This window comes from Myotis yumanensis, unplaced genomic scaffold (assembly GCF_028538775.1).
Source record: "Myotis yumanensis isolate MYYU_CA2020_CCGP unplaced genomic scaffold, mMyoYum1.0.hap1 SCAF_4, whole genome shotgun sequence".
NCBI classification, from domain to species: domain Eukaryota; kingdom Metazoa; phylum Chordata; class Mammalia; order Chiroptera; family Vespertilionidae; genus Myotis; species Myotis yumanensis.
In genome coordinates, this window is record NW_027223755.1 from 105,314,129 (window position 1) to 105,332,804 (window position 18,676).

Here is an 18,676-nt window from a genome sequence, read left to right on the forward strand (position 1 = left end):
CAAGGACGAGCCGTCACTACAGCCTACTCCATTTTGTTTTCTGATATTTATGCCCACAGTCATATCCTGCTCAAATATCCACCACCTTTCCTTCACACCTGTTATAACTTATCACGTTGCTACAATTTTCTGTTAAATGCAAAAGAGCAGCAAGCTCTTTGAAGTCAGAGATATGTACAAGTTATTTCTGCCTTGTGCCTGTCATATGGTAGGAGCTAAGAAATAAAACTAGCATAATGAACTGCCTAAACACCTCTGTGGCGACATGCAGACAAACAGGAACTATAACAAGTTTAAATAGACCTTTAATGACTGGGATGTGGTTTAGGACTTAAAGGTTGTTGAATGGTCTAGCCACAGGGGCAGAAGTGATCAGTAGGCTGTCTGAGACTGCTGCTGGCGGTAGCCACCCCGGCGCATGTAGCCTTCGTTTTTGCGGTAGCCATCCTTCTGGTCTGCAGGAGAGAGATGGGAAGGGGAGGGAGTGAATGCCAGCAGAGAGACAGGGAGGGAGTCAGGACGCTGGGAGAGCAGAGGGGATGGAACCACTCACCTCGGAAGTAGCCACCATAGGTACCCTGCTTGTGGTCAAACACCCGCTCGTTGTTTTCCACCAGGCTGCCCAGCTTTTCTGCCAGCTGCAGAGCCAGGTTCTGTTGGGCAGTGGGCTCCGTGCGGTGCATCACCACTGTCTGTGTTGGCTGGTCCAAGGAGGCCTGATGGGAATGAGCCAGAGATAGGGACATGACACAGATCAGACCCCTCCACTCCAAACTCCCCATGACTCACCTGCCCATTTACCACCCCTGGCCCTTACCATCAACTCCTCATTAATGATCATCTTGCTAATGATGGAGTGTACAGTGGGTAGGTCCAGCTCAAACATGTCAGACAGTGTCTCCATGCTGGGGAGAAAGAAGATAGGGAGCAACTAGGACCTGTGACCACAAAGCTGGGGCCGCTCTGCTTCCTCAGGGCTTATCCTACCTGATGGAGTCATAGACACTGCTGTAGGTGAAGAGGTAGGTCCGTAGTGACTCTTCCTGGATCTTCCTATGGGATAAAGAACAGATCTTCAGGGAAGGGGACCAATCAGTCTTTTATTCCCCACTCACCACATTCCCCTCCTCGGCTCACCTAACCAACATGGTTCGGACTTTGTCAGCCTCAGGGAAAAGGTCCCACACTTTGCCATTCATCTTCTCATTGATTATAAAGCTGTGGCAGGTCTTCCAGTCACCCATCTTCATAGCCTTGGAGGCAGCGACCACATGTTCCCTCATTGATTCAGGGGGGCCTGAAAGGTTGGGAATGAGGCAGGGACTAGGAAAACCCGGCACCAGGGTCTGGCCCCAAGCACTGTTCAAGGAGGATCACAGGCTGGGAGAGCCAACAACCAGCTTGGAGACCTTCCCATCTCTCCACTAAACAGCCATGTGATTGCACAAGTCCTTTACTATCAGAATAGGTTGGTTTAGATTTAGACGAAATCAGTCCATGATGTGCTTAGGGAACCAGTGACCTCCTTGAAAATGTTGACAAATTGCTTTGGGTATCCTTATGTATATTATTCTAGAAAAAGGGTCCATAGTTTTCATCAGATTCTTATAAGGATCCTTGACCTAAAAAAATTAACATCTCAACTGGAATGGTAGTTATCCAACTTCTTCCTTCTCATACCACCTTCATGATTTTTGCCATATCTACTATATATCACACTGTTATCAGTTTATTTTCCTTTAAAGTGGCTCACTCCTTTTCTTAAAAAAATTTAGCCTCGCTCTAACTGGTTTGGCTCAGTGGATAGAGCATCGGCCTGCCACACTGAAGGGTCCCAGGTTCGATTCTGGTCAAGGTCATGTACCTTGGTTGCGGGCACATCCCCAGTAGGGGGTGTGCAGGAGGCAGCTGATTGATGTTTCTCTCTCATCGATATGTCTAACTCTCTATCCCTCTTCCTTCCTCTCTGTAAAAAATCAATAATAAAAATAAAAAAAATTTAGCCTCACTTTAAATTTAAATTCTGATAAATCATGGGTATGATATGCTGATGGACTTTGGCCCCCAAAATACAGTTGTGAGAAATAAGCCAGGAAGATAGATATGGCAAAAAAGAGTAGCTGGAATTCAGGGTAGACAATAAAGTATAAAAGCTCCAAGACTGGAAATGGATGGCAGATGAAGGGAACCATGAGCAGGGCAAACCTAAAACAGGGACAACAAGTTTAAGCATGTTCACGGTTTAGGCCCAGGTAGAAATGTATGAATAGGGCTAAGTATAAGGAAAGACACACAACCCTTTTGTGTTAGCTTCCATTTGATCACTTCTGAAAATTAGGCAAGGTGAGAGGTTCAAAGAATATTTCTCTACAAACCAAGCAGTAGTGTAGAGCTGAAACAGAAACTGGCTTCTGGCTCCACTGCAGGCACTGACACAGAATGGTAGGAACTGTGGTGAACTAGAGAACACTAAGAGATGCTGGAAACACAGGCTTTCACTGGAAATTTCCAATTAAAGCAAGGATCACCACATAAGCCAAACAAAATCTGCTTAAGGGGCACCTGCACTTCAACTGGCCATACACACAGCCAGCTGAGGACAAATCTATAAAGGGGTGCGGCCGTGAACAGTAAGCCTGACTCACTTGCCAAGTCCTTCAACCCCACTGGAAGGGCACAATTCAAATTCCTTTCCCAGTGAAATCACAACTCACTCAACTGCTAGATTGATGGATCAGATCTTTCAGAAGTGATTAGAGGGGCCAATGTTAGATTCTGGAATGCCAAGGGTCTAGTTGGTTGGCTAGAAAATAATGCACATGAAGAAGAAAAAGGGGAAAAAGAGGAAAAAGGGTTAGAGAGGCACACATCAGCTATGTTAAAGTTAGGCAAGTCACTTAACTTCCGTGCCTCAATTTCTGAATCAAGAAAAAGGGGGTAATAATAGTATTTACATTAAAGAGTTATTAGTAATAAAGAATAAATTATTTTTACAGTGCCAGGCAGAAAAAAGTACTATAAAATGTAAATTTATATTAAATAAGAAAAACCACTGGAAACAGGTCATGAGTTTGACTTAGTGACTAAAGGAGAGTGAGCTTTACTCTGTAGGCAATGAAGAACCTCTAAAGGTGTGGGGGTGTATAGCATTATAAATTCTATAGAAAGGTAAGGCTGACAAGCAGACTGAAATGAGAGAATAACAGAAAGCAGGGAGCTTAATTTGTAAGACAGAACAATGTATCCTATGGTGAGAGCTTATAGAAACTATTAAGTAAAAAGGATGCCTTAAGGTTCTCTATGAAGATGTCATTAAATCAAATAGAATCAAACTATTCCCTTTAGCTTCTCTTAATCCTTTTATTAAAAGTAATCAACGAACAGCCTGGCTGGTCTGCAGGTCATGGTACAATACCCGGTCAGGGCACATGCCCAGGTTGTGGGCTTGATCCCCAGTAGGGAGTGTACAGAAGGGAGCCGACCAATAATTCTCTCTCATCAGTGATGTTTCCATCTCTCCCTCTCCCTTTCTCTCTCTGAAATAAATAAAAACACTTAAAAAAAAAAAAAGTAATAAAGGAACAAAGAAGTGAAGTTTGTCCCACTACAGAGCCTCATACTCACCCAACAGGGGCTGTCGCTCGCCCACCCGCAGCTGGTGATGGAACTGCTTGCTGATCATGCGCCGGCGGGCATCACTTTCATGGGCGGCCATGTAGGGGATCTCCAGGAGCATGGCAGACACCAGGTAAACACACTCCAGCAGCTCCAGGTTGATGTGCAGGTGGAAGGGCACTTGCCGGCGCCGCTCCACCTTTTCCTGCTCCTGGTTGCGCTCCTGGAGGCTGCGCAGCAGCAGACCCTGACCCAGGAGCTCCTTGGCCCGGCCACTTGACTGGATGTCCAGCAGGGCATTGTGAGCATCCTTGGTCAGGCCTTGGCGGAAGGCACAGATGCCCAGCTGCACCATGGTGCGGTTGTACAGGATCTGGGAGCAAAGGACGATGCACTCAGAGGTGACAGTGATGGGGCAAGTCATTCCAAGTTGTTCATTCATTCAACAAATATACAAATACTCAACAAATGATACACTGACGTGGTGAGCACCAGGCAATCGGATGGGATTGAGAACAAAATAGACAAGTCCCTGCTCCACCACAGAGCTTCCATTTCAGGGACAGGGTGTGGAAGAAGAAGAATCACAATATACAGGTGGGACTCGTGATAAGGAGGAAAATAAAGCAGAGGAGGAAATGAAGGGAGTTTATGTGGTGGTGGCAGTGGTGGGAGCTCACAATTTTATAAGGGATAACTAGGGAAGGCCACATCTTGGTGGGAATGTTTAAATAAATACCTAATAGAAAAAGAGGGAGCAAGTCCTGCAGGTAACTGGGAGAAAAGCACTGTAGAAAAAAGAAAAAGCCAAGGCAAAGGCCATGTGCAAGAGTTGTGCCCGGTGTACCTGGGGAACAGGAATGTGAAATGACCACGGCTGACAAAAAAGATGTGATCATAAACCAGAGGATGAGCAAGCACACAGCCATGTAAGCCAGGTTAAGGATTTTAAGATGGAAAACCATGGGAAGGTTTTGAGCGAATAAGTGATATAATCTGACGTAATTTAATATGGCTACTTTGGCTACTGTATTAAGAATAGCCTTTGGGGGTGGGCTAGAAGTGGTCACTGGGGAAAGGGGACATATGGTAAAACAAAAAAAAACCCAATAGTTTTTTTTTGTTTGATTGTTTCTTTTTAAAGAAGAGCCTGAAGGTCAGAGCAGAGAGAGACCAAGATGATGGTGGCTTAGACCAGAGGGTAGCATTGAATGTGATAAGTGGTCAGATAAGGATTTTGAACAGAAATGGCTGGGGAAGCAGATGTAGTATGTGAGAGAAAAACAAGAATCATGGATGACGCCAAAGTTTCTGACCTCGGCAACTGAAAAATGGACCTGCCACTAATTAAGAAGGAAAGACTGTAAGCAACACAGACTTTTTTAAGGGGGGAAAGACTAAGTATTAATAACAGCAAATACACAGAGGTCAGTATCAGTAATAAACAGATGCAAAGAACCTTAAAAATTATTAGTAAACAGAATCTAGCAACATTTAAAAGAGATAATAAATCTTGATCAAGTAGGATATATTTCAGGAATGAAGGCTTATATAAAAATCTAAAATCATGGTTATTCACCAAATGAACAGAACAAGGGAGAAATTAACTGTGTATCATTTCAATAGATGCAGAAAAAGCTTTTGACAAAATTCAGTATCTGTTTTGACAAAAATTCTCATTGAACTTGGATCAATCTGAGAAAGGAAATTGACCAAAATACTATAGCTAACATTATACCTAACAACGCATTTCCTAGAATGTATTCCCCTCATTAAGCAGCACATGACTGTACTAGAGCTAAGTGAATTTAGCAAAATGGTAGGATACACTGGAAATTAACAATTGAAAAATGATTTTTTTAAAAAAAAAATTACATTTACAAAAGCGTCAGGTATCACATGATATTCAGGAAAAATTTTTAAAAAGATGTCTAATACTTCCAACATTGCAGAGAGAAACTGAAGAAAATAAATGAAGAGATAACATGTAAGACTGAAAGGTTCAATGTTTACTTAACATGTGAATTTTCCTAAAATTATTTTATAGATTCAATAAAATCCCAGATGTTTTTGTAGAAACTGACAAGCTGACTCTAAAATTTATGTGGAAATGCAAAGATCACAAAATATCCAAATCATTGCAAAAAAGAAAGTTGGCGGACTCTTATCACTGACTTTGAGAGTTACTCTAAAGGCACAGCAATCAAGACAGTATTATAATGGCATAAAGACAGACAAAAACATGAATGAATAGACCAGAATAGAGAGCCCAGAAATACACTCACGCTTTAAGGGTTGAGTAGTATTCCACAAAGGCACCAAAGCAATATAATGGGGATAGACCTTCCCTGACCCTGACCTCACACCATATGCAAAAATCACAGATTTAAATGTGAAAGCTAAAACCATAAGAACTTAAAAAAAAGAGAGAGAGAAGAATATCTTCATGAATTACAAGTAGGCAAAGGTTTCTGTCACTAGGACCCAGAAAATAACCATAAACAAAAAAACTACACCAAAAGGAATGGTTAAGAAAATGAATAAGCAAAGCACAAAATGGAAGAAGATTATCTGGAAAACTTTGACCTGAAAAAGAACTGGCATCCAGGATATATAAAGAATTCCTACAACTCAATAATAAAAAGACGAACAATCCAATCTTTAAAAGTAATAGGCAAAAGTTGCTCTAGCCGGTTTGGGTCAGTGGTCACAGCGTCAGCTTGTGGACTGAAGGGTCGAGTGTTCAATTCCGGTCAAGGGCACATACCTCCGTTGCAAGGCATGTGGGAGTGAGGGGGCAACCCATCGATGTGTCTCGCATCAATGTTTCTCTCCCCTTCCCTTCCACTCTCTTTGAAAGTCAATATTCTCGGGTGAGGATTAACGAACAAACAAAAACAGTAAGCAAAAGTTGATCAGACATTTCATGAAAGAAGACAGACAAAGGACAAATCAACAAAAAAACAATCAATTTCAGGAGTTTTTTGGGAAATACAAATGAACACCATGGGATTCCATTACACAACCACCAATATGGCTAAAATTAAAAAAGACCTACAATATAAAACAGTAACAAGGAACACTCACACATTACTGGTAGGAATATGAAATGACATAACCAACCACCTCAGTTTCTAATAAAACTAAACATACATCTACACTATGATGCAGCAATTTTACTCTTAAGTATTACCCAAGAGAAAACATATATCCACACAAGGATTTGTACATTAATGTTCACAGCAGCTTCATTCACAAACTGGAAATACACCAGCAATCTATCCAGACAAAAATAGATCAAGAACTTGTAATTAAATCAGTATGGTTCTGGCATAAAAACAGACATAGATCAATGGAATAGAGAGTCCAGAAATAAATCCACACCTTTGTAGTCAACAAAAATAATATTCAACAAAAGAGGCAAGGATATACAATGGGGCTGAAGATTCTATTCAATAAATGTTGTACAGATACGTGCAAAAAAATGAAACTTCACCACCTTCTTATACCATACACAAGAATAAACTAAAAATGGATTAAAGACTTACATGTAAGACCTGAAACTATAAAAATCCTATAAGAAAATATAGGCAACAAAATCTTGGACATTTCTCTTAGTAATATTTTTTCTGATATATCTTTTTGGGCAAGGGAAACAAAAGACTAAATAAACAAATGGGACTACATCAAATTAAAAAGTTTTTGCATCAAATAAATGAAAAGTCAATGAATGTGAGAGCATATTCACCAGTGATACGTCTAATAAAATTTATAATAACTCATACAACTCAACATCAAAAAAACAAACAATCCAATTTAAAAGTGGGCAAAGGACCTGAATAGACACTTCTCCAAACAGGACAACCAGATGGCCAATAGACATAAAAAGATGCTCAACATTCCTAATCATCAGAGAAATGCAAATTAAAACCACAATGAGATATCACCTCATAACTGTCAGAATGGCTACCATCAGTAAATCAACAAGGGTGGGAGAGGATCTGGAAAAAGGGAAACCCAGTGCACTGCTGGTGAGAATGCAGACTGGCGCAGCCACTATGGAAAACAGTATGGAGGTTCCTCAAAAAATTTAAAATGGAACTTCCTTATGATCCAGTGACTCCACTTCTGAGAATGTATCCGAAGAAACCCGAAACACTACTTCAAGAGAATATATGCACCCCTATGTTCACTGCAGCCTTATTTACAAAAGCCAAGCTATAAAAGCAGTCCAAGTGTCCATCAATAGACACGCAGATAAAAAAGCTGTGGTACATTTATACAATGAAATATTACTGACACAAAAAAGAAAATTTTACCATTTGTGATAGTATGGATGGGCCTAGAAAGTATTAAATGAAGTAAAATCAGTCAGAGAAAGACAAATACCATGTGATTTCACATATAAGTGGAATCTAAAGAACAATATAAACCAACCAACCAACCAATCGGAAACAGGTACATAGATACAGAGAAGACTGATGATTGCCAGAGGGGAGAGGGATTGGGGAACTGGGTGAAAAGGTGAAGGGATTGATAAATACAGATTGGTAAGTTACAAAACAGTCATAAGATGTAAAGTACAGCAGAGGACATATAATCAATAATATTTTAACAACTATGTATGGTGCCAGGTGGCACCAGAATTATCAGGGGGAATCACTTTGTACACCTGAAACTAATATAAAAGTAAATTGTAATTGAAAGAAAAAGAAAGAAAACGATTCATACAATGAAGTAAAAAAGAACAAACAAATGAAAGTGCTATTTAAAACCACCATCAGAAAGGTTCACCAAATGTTCACCACATGAGTATTAATTATATTAAGGACACATTTAAAGACACAGCTTCAAATATCCTCACAATGCAGCCACACACAAAATTAGTTGCTCCACTGTTGTGTCCCAACACATCACACTACATTTGGATCCCTGTCTTCCAATTGGTTTGACAATTTCTTAAAGAGTTCTTTTCACCTTTCTAAACAAGATGATCACCGAATGTTCCGAAGTAGACACATTATAGGAATAATAAATGTTAGTTGAACCCAAATCTCTATCCCACAGGACTCTAATGCTGTTGGACCAGTACAATAAAATGTTAATATGCAGGAGGATCAAAGAATGCTGGCAATTGGGAAAGACCAAAGGTTTACTTACATCTGAATCAGCCAAAGTGACTAATTTGATTGAGCCACTCTGCTCCAATAGGGACCTGGCCTGGTCTTCCCTTTGCCACTAAAGCCAGAGCGTCTCCTCATCCTACCTGTACTGGAGGGTCTGCGTGCTGAATGTTGTCTTGTAGGTGGCTCATAAGCATGAGGTCACGGGCCTGGTACCAGCGGGAGTGCAGGGCATGATGGTAGATATGGCAGAGGATGGCGCATGTGCGAATTCGGTCTGTGCGGTCTTTGGCATAGATGTACTTGCAAAGTCTCTCCATCAGCAGAGCTGAGTCCTCGCCCTCATTTTCTGCCTGATCTTGGTCAGACTGGGGGGCAGGGGAGCGGGGGTGATGTTATTGTTTGGTGAGGGGAAGGGGAGGTACCAACAAAGACAGTGGCTCTAAATGGCTTAGGCATTAGCAACCAAATATGAGACTCCACCCAGCCTCACCCTAGGAAGTTCCACTTCAGGAAGTTCCCAGGGAAGGAAGGTTTGCCACCAACTCCTGACAGATATGTCAGACAGACTGACATATCCCTCTCCCGACACTTGGCCAAGCACTCACCTTTGAGGAGCCCTCAGGGAGGGTAAGCTGCCGTTGATGGGCCTTGTAATCAAACTTGTAGTAGGTGTGGAGAATGCGCCTCAAATAGACACGACAGATCTCCTCAGTGGTCCCCTTCTCTTCCAGGTAGTGTTGCACACGCTCAATGATGGCACACACCTGCGCCTCATCCTTCAGGTGCTCCACATACTCTGGCAGGGAGAGCACCATCCTCAGCTCAGTCAGGCACCCAGGCTTTCTCAGTCACCTGTCCTTGACCAATCCAGTTGCCTATGTATGTTTTCTGCACCCATCAGATCCTGTCCTGGTACACACCAAGCTCACTTTCTGTTCCTCCTGTTAGGTGTTCTCTTCTGCTAATTCCTCCCCTGATTAACTCCCCCTCCTCCTCATTCCGATCTCATCTCAAATGGCCTCTACCTAAGGATGCTCTGTTCAACCATTATCTAAAGCTGCTACTCTTCAAGGCTCTAGCACAGGTCCCAATTTGAATTTCTAATTCAGAGTTTAGAGCATCTAAAATTACCTCATTCGTTTATTTGGGAAAAAACAAAGGTTTACTGCCATCCCCCAGCACTGAATGTGAACTCAATGAGCATGAAGGCGTCTAGCTGCCTTGTTCACTGCGACACCTTGACTCAGTGGGTACATGTGGGCATTCACATTTTACTCTGGAAATGTCCTGTATTTTCCCCACCCCAGTGTCCCTGATCCAAGCTAAACAAGCCAAATGGGCAGAGGCCGTACCCCAATGATTCCCACAGTGTGGTTCCCAAACCAACAGCACCACCTGGAAACATGTTAGAAATGCAAATCTGAGGCCCCACTCAGCCCCACTGAATCAGAACTTATGGGAGAGTGACCCAGAATCTCAGGCCCTCCAGAGTGAATGCTCTGGGGAAAAAACTGGCTTTCCAAATGCCCGTTTAGTATAATCCTTAGTTTTAGTCCTTGCACATTTCTTCTCACTGATGCCCATGCTTGCTCAGGCTCACCTTGGGAGTGAGGGTCAGTATTTTGCATTATTTTGGTAAATTCTTCATCCATCCGTTCCACCAGAGTTAGGATACAGCCACGGACACGCAGTGGCTGAAAAGATAAAGGAGTAGTAAACCAACCAGCCCATACCTCAGCCCAAACTTAATCGTTATTTCCATCAAGCTTTCTCAAAGCAGACAACATACACATCTCCAATTAGCCTGCCAATTCCTCTCTTTACCTGGTCAACATTATGTAGGTTCTCACTCTCTTCCAGAATGTTCTCTCCAACAAAGATGTTGGGGTTTGCAAACAGGATGTCCATCAGCTCATTGATGCAATCCAGGCACTTCTGCCACATCTCAGGCTGCCAAGAGATCAGATGGCAGTCAGAGGTGTGCAGGGGGAATGAGCAGGTGCCTCCCAAAAGCCCCTTCACCAGAACACACAGAGCCTTCAACTACTAAGACTGTTTCCACAGCCCTTGAGGTTTTTAAATATATTTTTATTGATTTCAGAGAGGAAGTGAGAGGGAGAGAGATAAACATCAAAGATGAGAATCATTGATCTGCTGCCTCCTGCATGCCCCCCACTGGGGATCGAGCCTGCAACCCAGGCATGTGCCCTTATCTGGAATTGAACCCAGGACCTTTTAGTCCACAGGCTGACGCTCTATCCACTGAGCCAAACCAGCTAGGGCCACAGCCCTTGAGTTTTAAGACACTAGGCACCTTCCCCTAACCCACCAGCTCAGCCTTGGAATGCTCCTCTTTATTGCCCTCACCTTCATGTATGTAGCCAGGTTGGGGTTGTAGTCATAGAGAGAGGCGATGATATTGAACTTGATCTTAATGGCGACGCCCTCCCCAAGATTGTTTTCAGAAGCAATCTGAACCAGCAGCTGTAGCAGCTCAATCTGGGATGCACTAGAGGGTCCAGAACAGGGTGAGGCGTCAAAGACCAGTCAAAAATCTCCTGTCATACAGCATGCTTCCTTTGCACAAGGAAGGCAGCCTCATTCCCAATACCCCCATCCTCACTCCTGTATACTTTAGTCACTGAGTGACTAAAGAAGGTGAGCATTATTCCCATTTCATAGATGGGGAACAGTCCTAAGAGGACAAGTGATTGGCTTAAGGTCAAAGGGAGAGGAAACAGCAGAAAATAGACTGGGATGGTTTATGAAGACCATTCCTTCTATGGAGCCACTCACACACATCTTCCCAAAAAAGGCTCAACCTCCACCCTGTGTCTTAGAGAAAAGAGCCTTCACCCTGTAGTCCCACAACCCGGATCCACGAATCTCACCGATCAGTTCCTTTCTTGCCTCGTGCCTGCAGAATCTCATTCAGTTTCTTGATGACAACAGCATGGGTGATCTCAGTTCCCTTGGCAAACATTTTCGGTTTCTCCTAGGCAACACAGATCCTGTCATGTGCAAGCCAACAGGAATTCGTTCCTGCCTTAACTTTTCTCCCAACCTAATCAGACTGGGCCTGTATGCTCTTCCAAACTGTTTCCTAACTCATTTTTAATTCTAAAATTCTCACCTTAACGAGGGGCACTCCACCTCGGACCCTTTCCCACTCCCCGCCTTCATTGTCCTCCTCCTCCTCATCCAAGCGCTTAGATTTCCTATCGTGCTTCTTCTTGGCTTTGTCCTCCCGTTTCTTCTCAGCAGCCTTCTTGTCCTCCTCGGTGGCCGGGGCTCTGCCGGGAGACACAGGAAATGAGAGACCAGTCCCCTTCTCCCTAAGGCTTCTTCCTACCACGAAGTTTCTTTCCTCTGTAGAGTCCTGCATCCAAGCTACACTCTACAAGAATGACCTAAAATTAACCATAACCACAAGCACCACTAAGCATTGAATTTGCTGGATGACTTTCCAAGGTATGTCACCATTTTACACCCACTGTGAGACTCTTATGAAGGGAACAATTTAGCCTGGTCTAATAAGGCAGCGGTAACCAGGCCCCTGCAGACACAGAAATAGCCTGTCATGCTGCTCCACAGCTAATCTCTAAGGTTTCCCAGAGAACCCCTAAGATATATAGTTGTTCTCTGATACTAACTGCTCTGTTCACACTGACCTGGGAAGAAATTTTAAGTTGATTAGTTGGTGGCTAGTAAAAAGACTTTCCTAAGTTTTTTGTTTTTGTTTTTTTTAGTATATTTTATTGATTTTCTATAGAGATGAAGGGAGAGGGAGAGTTAGAAACATCGATGAGAGAGAAACATCGATCAGCTGCCTCCTGCACACCCCCTACTGGGTATGTGCCCACAACCAAGGCACATGCCCTTGACTGGAATCGAACCTGGGACCCTTAAGACCACAGGCCGACGCTCTATCCACTGAGCCAAACCGGTTAGGGCAATGCCAACTTTTAAAAGCAGAAAAGCCAACACAAAAAGCAGCAATAGTTCTGCCTACGAAAAGAGCAGTGTTGCCCAGTCAGTGTTGCTCAGTGGTTGAGTGTCGACCCATGAACCCTGAGGTCATGGCTCGACTCCAGTCAGGGCACATGCCAGGGTTGCGGGCTCCATCTCCAACAGGGGAAGTGCAGGAAGCAGCTGATCAATGAGTGTTAAGTAACTTACCCAAAGTTGTACAGCTGCTAAATAAAAGACTAACAGTTTTCCCATTCTATGACTGTCCCAGTAAAATTCGGGAAGGCTTGCTATATACTAAGAAGTACTACGGTATACACTAAGGAGATCTCTGAAATAAAGATAATAATAGCTACCATCACTAAGAGCTCCCATTTCAATACTGGGCTAAGCCATTTCTCTATATCACCTCTATTCTTGCAGCTATCCTTGAGACGGGGTTAAGTACCATCCCATTTTACAGATGAGGAAACCAGAGACTGAAAATGTTCTGTAGCTTGTCCAACATTGCACAATGAATCAGTGCCAAACTGAGATTTACACTCAGTCCACGTGTAGTGAATAACGTCATCGTTAAATATTTGGACTCTGGAGCCTTCAAACCCAATCCTCAGGACACATTAGCTTTGTGAGCTTACCCAACCAGTGTACTTGACTCTGATATCCCTTTGTGAAAAGGGAGCAGCTGGCATCTACAACCTGAAAGGACTCCATGGAAGAAGCAACCACCTTCAAGAAGATTAAAGGTGTCCTACTCTTCCCACTGCAGCGAGGTACCACTTCTCTTACTTTTTAAGGAATCTTGAGGCCAGCACGGTCTGTTTCCCTTCTTCCTCCTCTGAGTCTGAGTCAGAAGATGTTGAACCTGTGTCCCACTCTTCATCCTCTTCTGAATCTTCTGAGTCCTCATCTTCATCCTTGGAGGGAAAAAAGGATCAGTAGGGACAAGATGGGGAGGCTGACTAGTCTCTCTGCTCCCATAACACACGTTTCAGAGGCTTACAGATCGGAACAAGAGTGGTTCTTCATGGAATCAGGATATTAAGAGCTAGATTGGACCACCAGGGCCAGAGAGTAGTGACTTGCCCCAGAATCCAGTTTTCCATATTCCAGTGCACTCAGTGCTCTGATCCAAGAGGAAGTCTGTTCTCAAACCACACTCCACTAAACCAACCCCTCCTAACCCTAGGGTTCTAGGAGTCTTTTCTTCTCCCAAGGATGGCCCATGGGAAGCAAATCACCCCTCATTATAACCCTGGCTCTGACCTCCATCTTTTTGAGGAACTTGCGACTCTCCCCAGAAGGAGCTTCTGATTTCTTCTTCAAGAAAGCCGCAGCACTGACTCCGTCCTCATCCCCATCTGAAGAGCCTGGTGGGAAGAGCAAGGCTGAAGGACAACCAAGAAACCAGGGCAAGGGACCCACTAACTTTAGACTTCCTAACCATCTGCAATAAGGGTATTCTCTCTCACCTTCTGAATCCTCCTCATTCTTCTCAGCATCTTCATCTGCAGACTGCTCAGGATTCTTTAAGGAGGGAAATAGATGAGACCGTAATTAAGGATGTTGACCAACCACCACACCATTCTACCCTCTACCCTAGAGTCTTGTCATGACTCCTTCTCCAGTCACATCTCCCATTTGCAAATGTTTTGTCTCAGTCATGAGGTCACTGTCCCCACAGTTCAAAGAGTCTGCGCCTAGCACCCCCACCTGTTTATAATTTGTAATGTGGGACTCAAAATCTCGATTATATTTTCGGATCTTCTGGCGCAGAGTGCTCAAGGCCTTGGCGTTGTTCTTGTTCATCTTCTTCTTTCCTTCCTTATCTTCCCATAGCTAAAGGAACGAAGAGAGAAGAAAGGAAATCTGAGACTAACTAGTATTTCCTAAATTTCAGGCTTTACCACCATTTTTTAGTTTATCTGCACACCATCCATACTACTTATTACACCTGTTATTTTTATAAGACCTTTTACATATCACCACTAAAAGGACACCACCACAAATAAAAGATAATGTAAAAATAAATACAATGAAAATTCTTGGCTAAAAAGGTCCTTCTCCTTACTTTATCCCCCTATTCCTTGTGTTCTGGGAAACACTGTATATAAGGACAAACCACCAAGAGGAGATATGATCCCTGAAGTGGGTGAGAATCCCCAGGTCCACAATCCCCTTCCCCACAGGAGTCACACCTCATTAAGATAGTCCTCCAGATCAGCCAGGATGCGGATATAGAACCGGGGGACACCTTCTTTGTCCACAATGCTTTTAGCCTTCCCATACGCCTTTCCCAGGAGCTCAAATTCTTCCAGGCACTTGGTGACATCCCGAATTTTCATGGCATTACGGATGGTCCGGATAAGGTTGGTCAACTCCTCAAACCTGGGTTGGGAGACCAACAGCATATTGGACACATTCACCATCACCAACCATCCAATGTGCCACTGCTCCAGAGGCTCCCCATGGCCTCACCTCTTGTCTTTGGCGCTTCGAACCACTCTCTTGGTATCTTCTTCATCTTCACTCAGCAACAGTGGCCTGTAGGAACAGAGACCATTAATCTTCCTTTCTATTTCCAGTCTTTCCAAGTGGTCCCTATTTCTCTTCTCAGATGGGGAAGATAGAACTGAGTAAGTTAGGCCATCGGTACCATACTCACCCTACTTGATCCTTCCTCTTCATAGCCTCCTCATATACGACTCAATCTTTTAAGCCTACTTCAAGTAAGGCCTTTTGCCAAATGTCGTGGAGCACACACAGGTTTCCATCCTCTCACAAGTAAACAACGGTGCTTGTGTACTATGCCACAAAACTCACTATGTGAAGACAGACACTAAGAAGTACTGGAAGAAGCTGAGAAAGGGGCACTGTAGCTACAATGAATGGACAAGTGTTCAGGAAGGTGGTACCTGAACTAGGTCCTAGAAAACAATGTGTCCCAGAGTGTGAGAGGCCAAGGACAAAGAAAGTCTCAGTGGCTTTAACACCTCCACTGCCAGTATTTTTCTTTTCTTAAATTTTTAAATTGATTTCAGAGAGGAAGGGAGAGGGAGAGAGAGGTAGAAACATCAATGATGAGAGAGAATCATTGATTGGCTGCCTCCTGCACAGCCCCCACTGAGGACCGAGCCCCAACCCAGGCATGTGCCCTTGGCTGGAATCGAACTGTGATCTCGTGGTTCATAGGTCGACGCTCAACCACCAGACCACACGGACAACCCATATTTCTCCTTAGTAATGAGAAAACAGACCACAGACAGCATTCAGCTATCAATCTCTCTCTTCTATCTTACTAATTTTCCCCAAACCCTCTCCCCCGACACCATCCTTGTGCCAGACGCCATGCTAATCTCTATCTATTTTTCTTATTGACTTGAGAGAAACATCGATTTGTTGCTCCCCCTATTCATGCATTCATTGGTTCACCGGACCTGGGATCAAATCCGCAACCTTGGTGAGTCAGGAGGAGGCTCTAACCAACTGAGCGATCCCACCAGAGCCTTCCAACATATATTTTTAAACAGTAGACAGTCATGTGGCAAACATGATGATGGTGCCGTGGTGCATGACAGCAAGCTGAGAAACACCATGCCACTGTTTCAAAGGGTGAAAAGAATTTTTAATCTGCAGGGTGGGGAAGGACGTTTAAGCGGAGGTAAACACCAGGAACACAACAGGTGTTTTAAGTCCTCGCCCGAAGCGCCAGGTGGCTGGGCTTCAGAGCCACAGCAAGGAGCCTTTTGGCGTCCGATGCCGAACGGAGGAGGGGAGGCTGGGGTTGCACCAAGGCTGTGGACAAGGAGGCCAGCGAGGAAGCTGATGCAACAGGCCCGGCCGGCGGGAAACCTCTCGGACACCCTTGTCTCCGGTGGGTTCCCGGCTCACAGCACCCTCAACGTGAAGGCTGTCCCTCCGATGCCGTTCCGGCGCCGTAAACTCTCAGCATCCCCAGAACCCGCTTTCGCCGCCTCCCAGGGACCCTCCCGCTCCCACCTCCTTTCTCCCCCATCCCGCACGCACGGCCTCCCCACGCCCGCGAACCCGCGCTCCCCGCGTGGGCACACGACGCGAGCCCTCCCACTCACTGTTTGCCGTAGTTGCCCCCGACAGGTTTGGTGACGAGCTCCTCCCCGGACAGGGACGACTCGGACTCGCTGTCCGAACCGGTGGTAAAAAACCGCGACATGGCGACGGCGCTGAGGGCTGCGGCGGGCGCGGCCGGACCTGCGGGAGAGCCGGAGTGACGCGCCGCGAGCAGGGGCCCGAGCCGCCGCCTCCCGGCCGCCGCCCAGCACCGGCCCTGCGCGTACCCCGACCCAGGCCCTCCTTCTTGAAACACGCGGACCGAGAAATACCTACCGGCTGGGCCTGCGAGTCACACCGCGAAACTGCGGAAACGCGGAGAGGAAAGAAGGCGGCACTAACGTCACTTCCGGGGCGCCGACAAACGATACCCGGCAACTACAACTCCCAACGGCCTTCGCGCCGCACAGGGGGCGGGGACAGGCCCGATGTGCCCTGGGAAGGAAGTACGTCACCTCTACGTTCCCTGATCGGGCGGCGCGTTGTCATCCTTTATCACTCACAGATTTCGAGCCTCACGCATCACCTGTGGAATCAGGGTCTCAGGGCCAAGAGTTTACTTTTTAAAAACGTGCACGTTCCCGGCCGGCGTGGCTCAGTGGTTGAGCGTCAGCCTATGATGAACCCGGAGATCGCGGTTCGATTCTGGTCAGGGCACAGTAGGGGGCGTGCAGGAGACGTCGGATCAATGGTTCTTTTTCATCATTGAGGTTTCTCCCTCTCCCTCTCCCTCTCTCTGAAATCAATAAAAAATATTTTTAAAAAAAGTGCACGTGACGCTGATGAGCTGCTGTGCTTTGGAACTAGAGCAAACTTCGTCGGTCAGACTGTGAATTCAAATACCAGCTTGGTCACTTGTTAATGTTTGAAGTTCGGCAAATTTCCTAACCTCTCTATGCTTCAGTCTACCCAAGCTGTAAAATGACAATAATGGCACTGACTTCATAGGGTGTTATGAGAATTAAATGACTTAGTATATATGAAGCATTTAGGACAGTGCCTTGTATAAAATAAACATGTAGTAAATAATTCCACAAATACTTGTTTACTGAGCGTTTGTTATGAACCAGCAGTGTCCTAGGCACTGGATGCAGCAGTGAACAGAACAGAAAAGGACCCTAATTTCACAAGGAATCTATATTATAGTGGACTGGTCAATTAACAAACAGATAATTTTAGATTGTGATAGCACCATAAAGAGACTAAAGTGACTGGTTAGAGTGATTGGTTAGGAAGATTCTTTTGATTAGGAAGGTCAGGACCTCTGAAAAGCTGGCAGTTCAGCTGAGATCCACATGATAAGAAGGAGGGAGCCATACAGAAGGTCATCTAGGGAAAGAACGTTCTCAGCTCCCAGCCAAGGGGAGCCGCAAGTGTGAAGGCCCTCAAGCAGGAAGGAGCCGGGCCAGGTCCGAGAAGTAAAAGAGAAGGCCTGTGTGCTATCAGCAAAGTGAGCAAGACATTAATAGTACAGTAGACAGTTCTAGATCATACAGGTCCTTGTAGGCCTATGGATTTAAATCCAGTTGGGTTGGAGAAACCACCAGCAGGGGTTTTAGCAGCACAGAGACTGTTTTACATTTTTTAAAGGTGGTTTCATTCATTCAGCATTTGCTGCTGTCTGGGCCTGTGTTCAGCATTGGAGGCACAATGCCCCGCTGAAGGAAAAGTGGGGATTAGCAGGTTGAGGGGAAAGAAGGGGGCAACGTGAGGTTGAGAAAACAGTATGAACAAAATCCTGGGGACAGGAAAACTCAGGGCATATTCCATGGCTGGTATATTGGGGCTAGAATATGGCAGGGCCTTTATATACATCCTGGCCTGTAAACCCTGTTCCCATTCCTCCCTCCCTCTTTCTCCTCCCCCGCTTTCTTCCT

The 18,676-nt window shown here is 44.8% G+C and overlaps 1 protein-coding gene across 2 annotated transcripts; it reads right to left on the reverse strand.

The window, feature by feature from the left end:
- Positions 1–287: 287 nt before the first annotated feature.
- On the reverse strand, positions 288–17,134 carry LOC139009263 (eukaryotic translation initiation factor 3 subunit C). Of its 2 annotated transcripts, none has more exons than XM_070413453.1 (21): positions 17,076–17,134; positions 16,802–16,940; positions 15,189–15,254; positions 14,909–15,098; positions 14,424–14,549; positions 14,183–14,237; positions 13,977–14,080; positions 13,500–13,627; positions 11,875–12,034; positions 11,633–11,733; positions 11,109–11,250; positions 10,566–10,691; positions 10,342–10,435; positions 9,347–9,537; positions 8,882–9,106; positions 3,625–3,988; positions 1,138–1,297; positions 988–1,053; positions 818–905; positions 554–716; positions 288–455 (listed from the first exon to the last, which is right to left on the reverse strand). In XM_070413453.1, the coding sequence occupies exons 2-21, from the start codon at positions 16,900–16,902 to the stop codon at positions 373–375; spliced, it is 2,733 nt and encodes a 910-aa protein (XP_070269554.1). In that variant the 5' UTR covers positions 16,903–16,940; positions 17,076–17,134; the 3' UTR covers positions 288–372. The 2 variants fall into 2 exon arrangements, with proteins under 2 accessions (XP_070269554.1, XP_070269553.1); XM_070413452.1 differs by having other exon boundaries at positions 11,633–11,736.
- Positions 17,135–18,676: the final 1,542 nt, after the last annotated feature.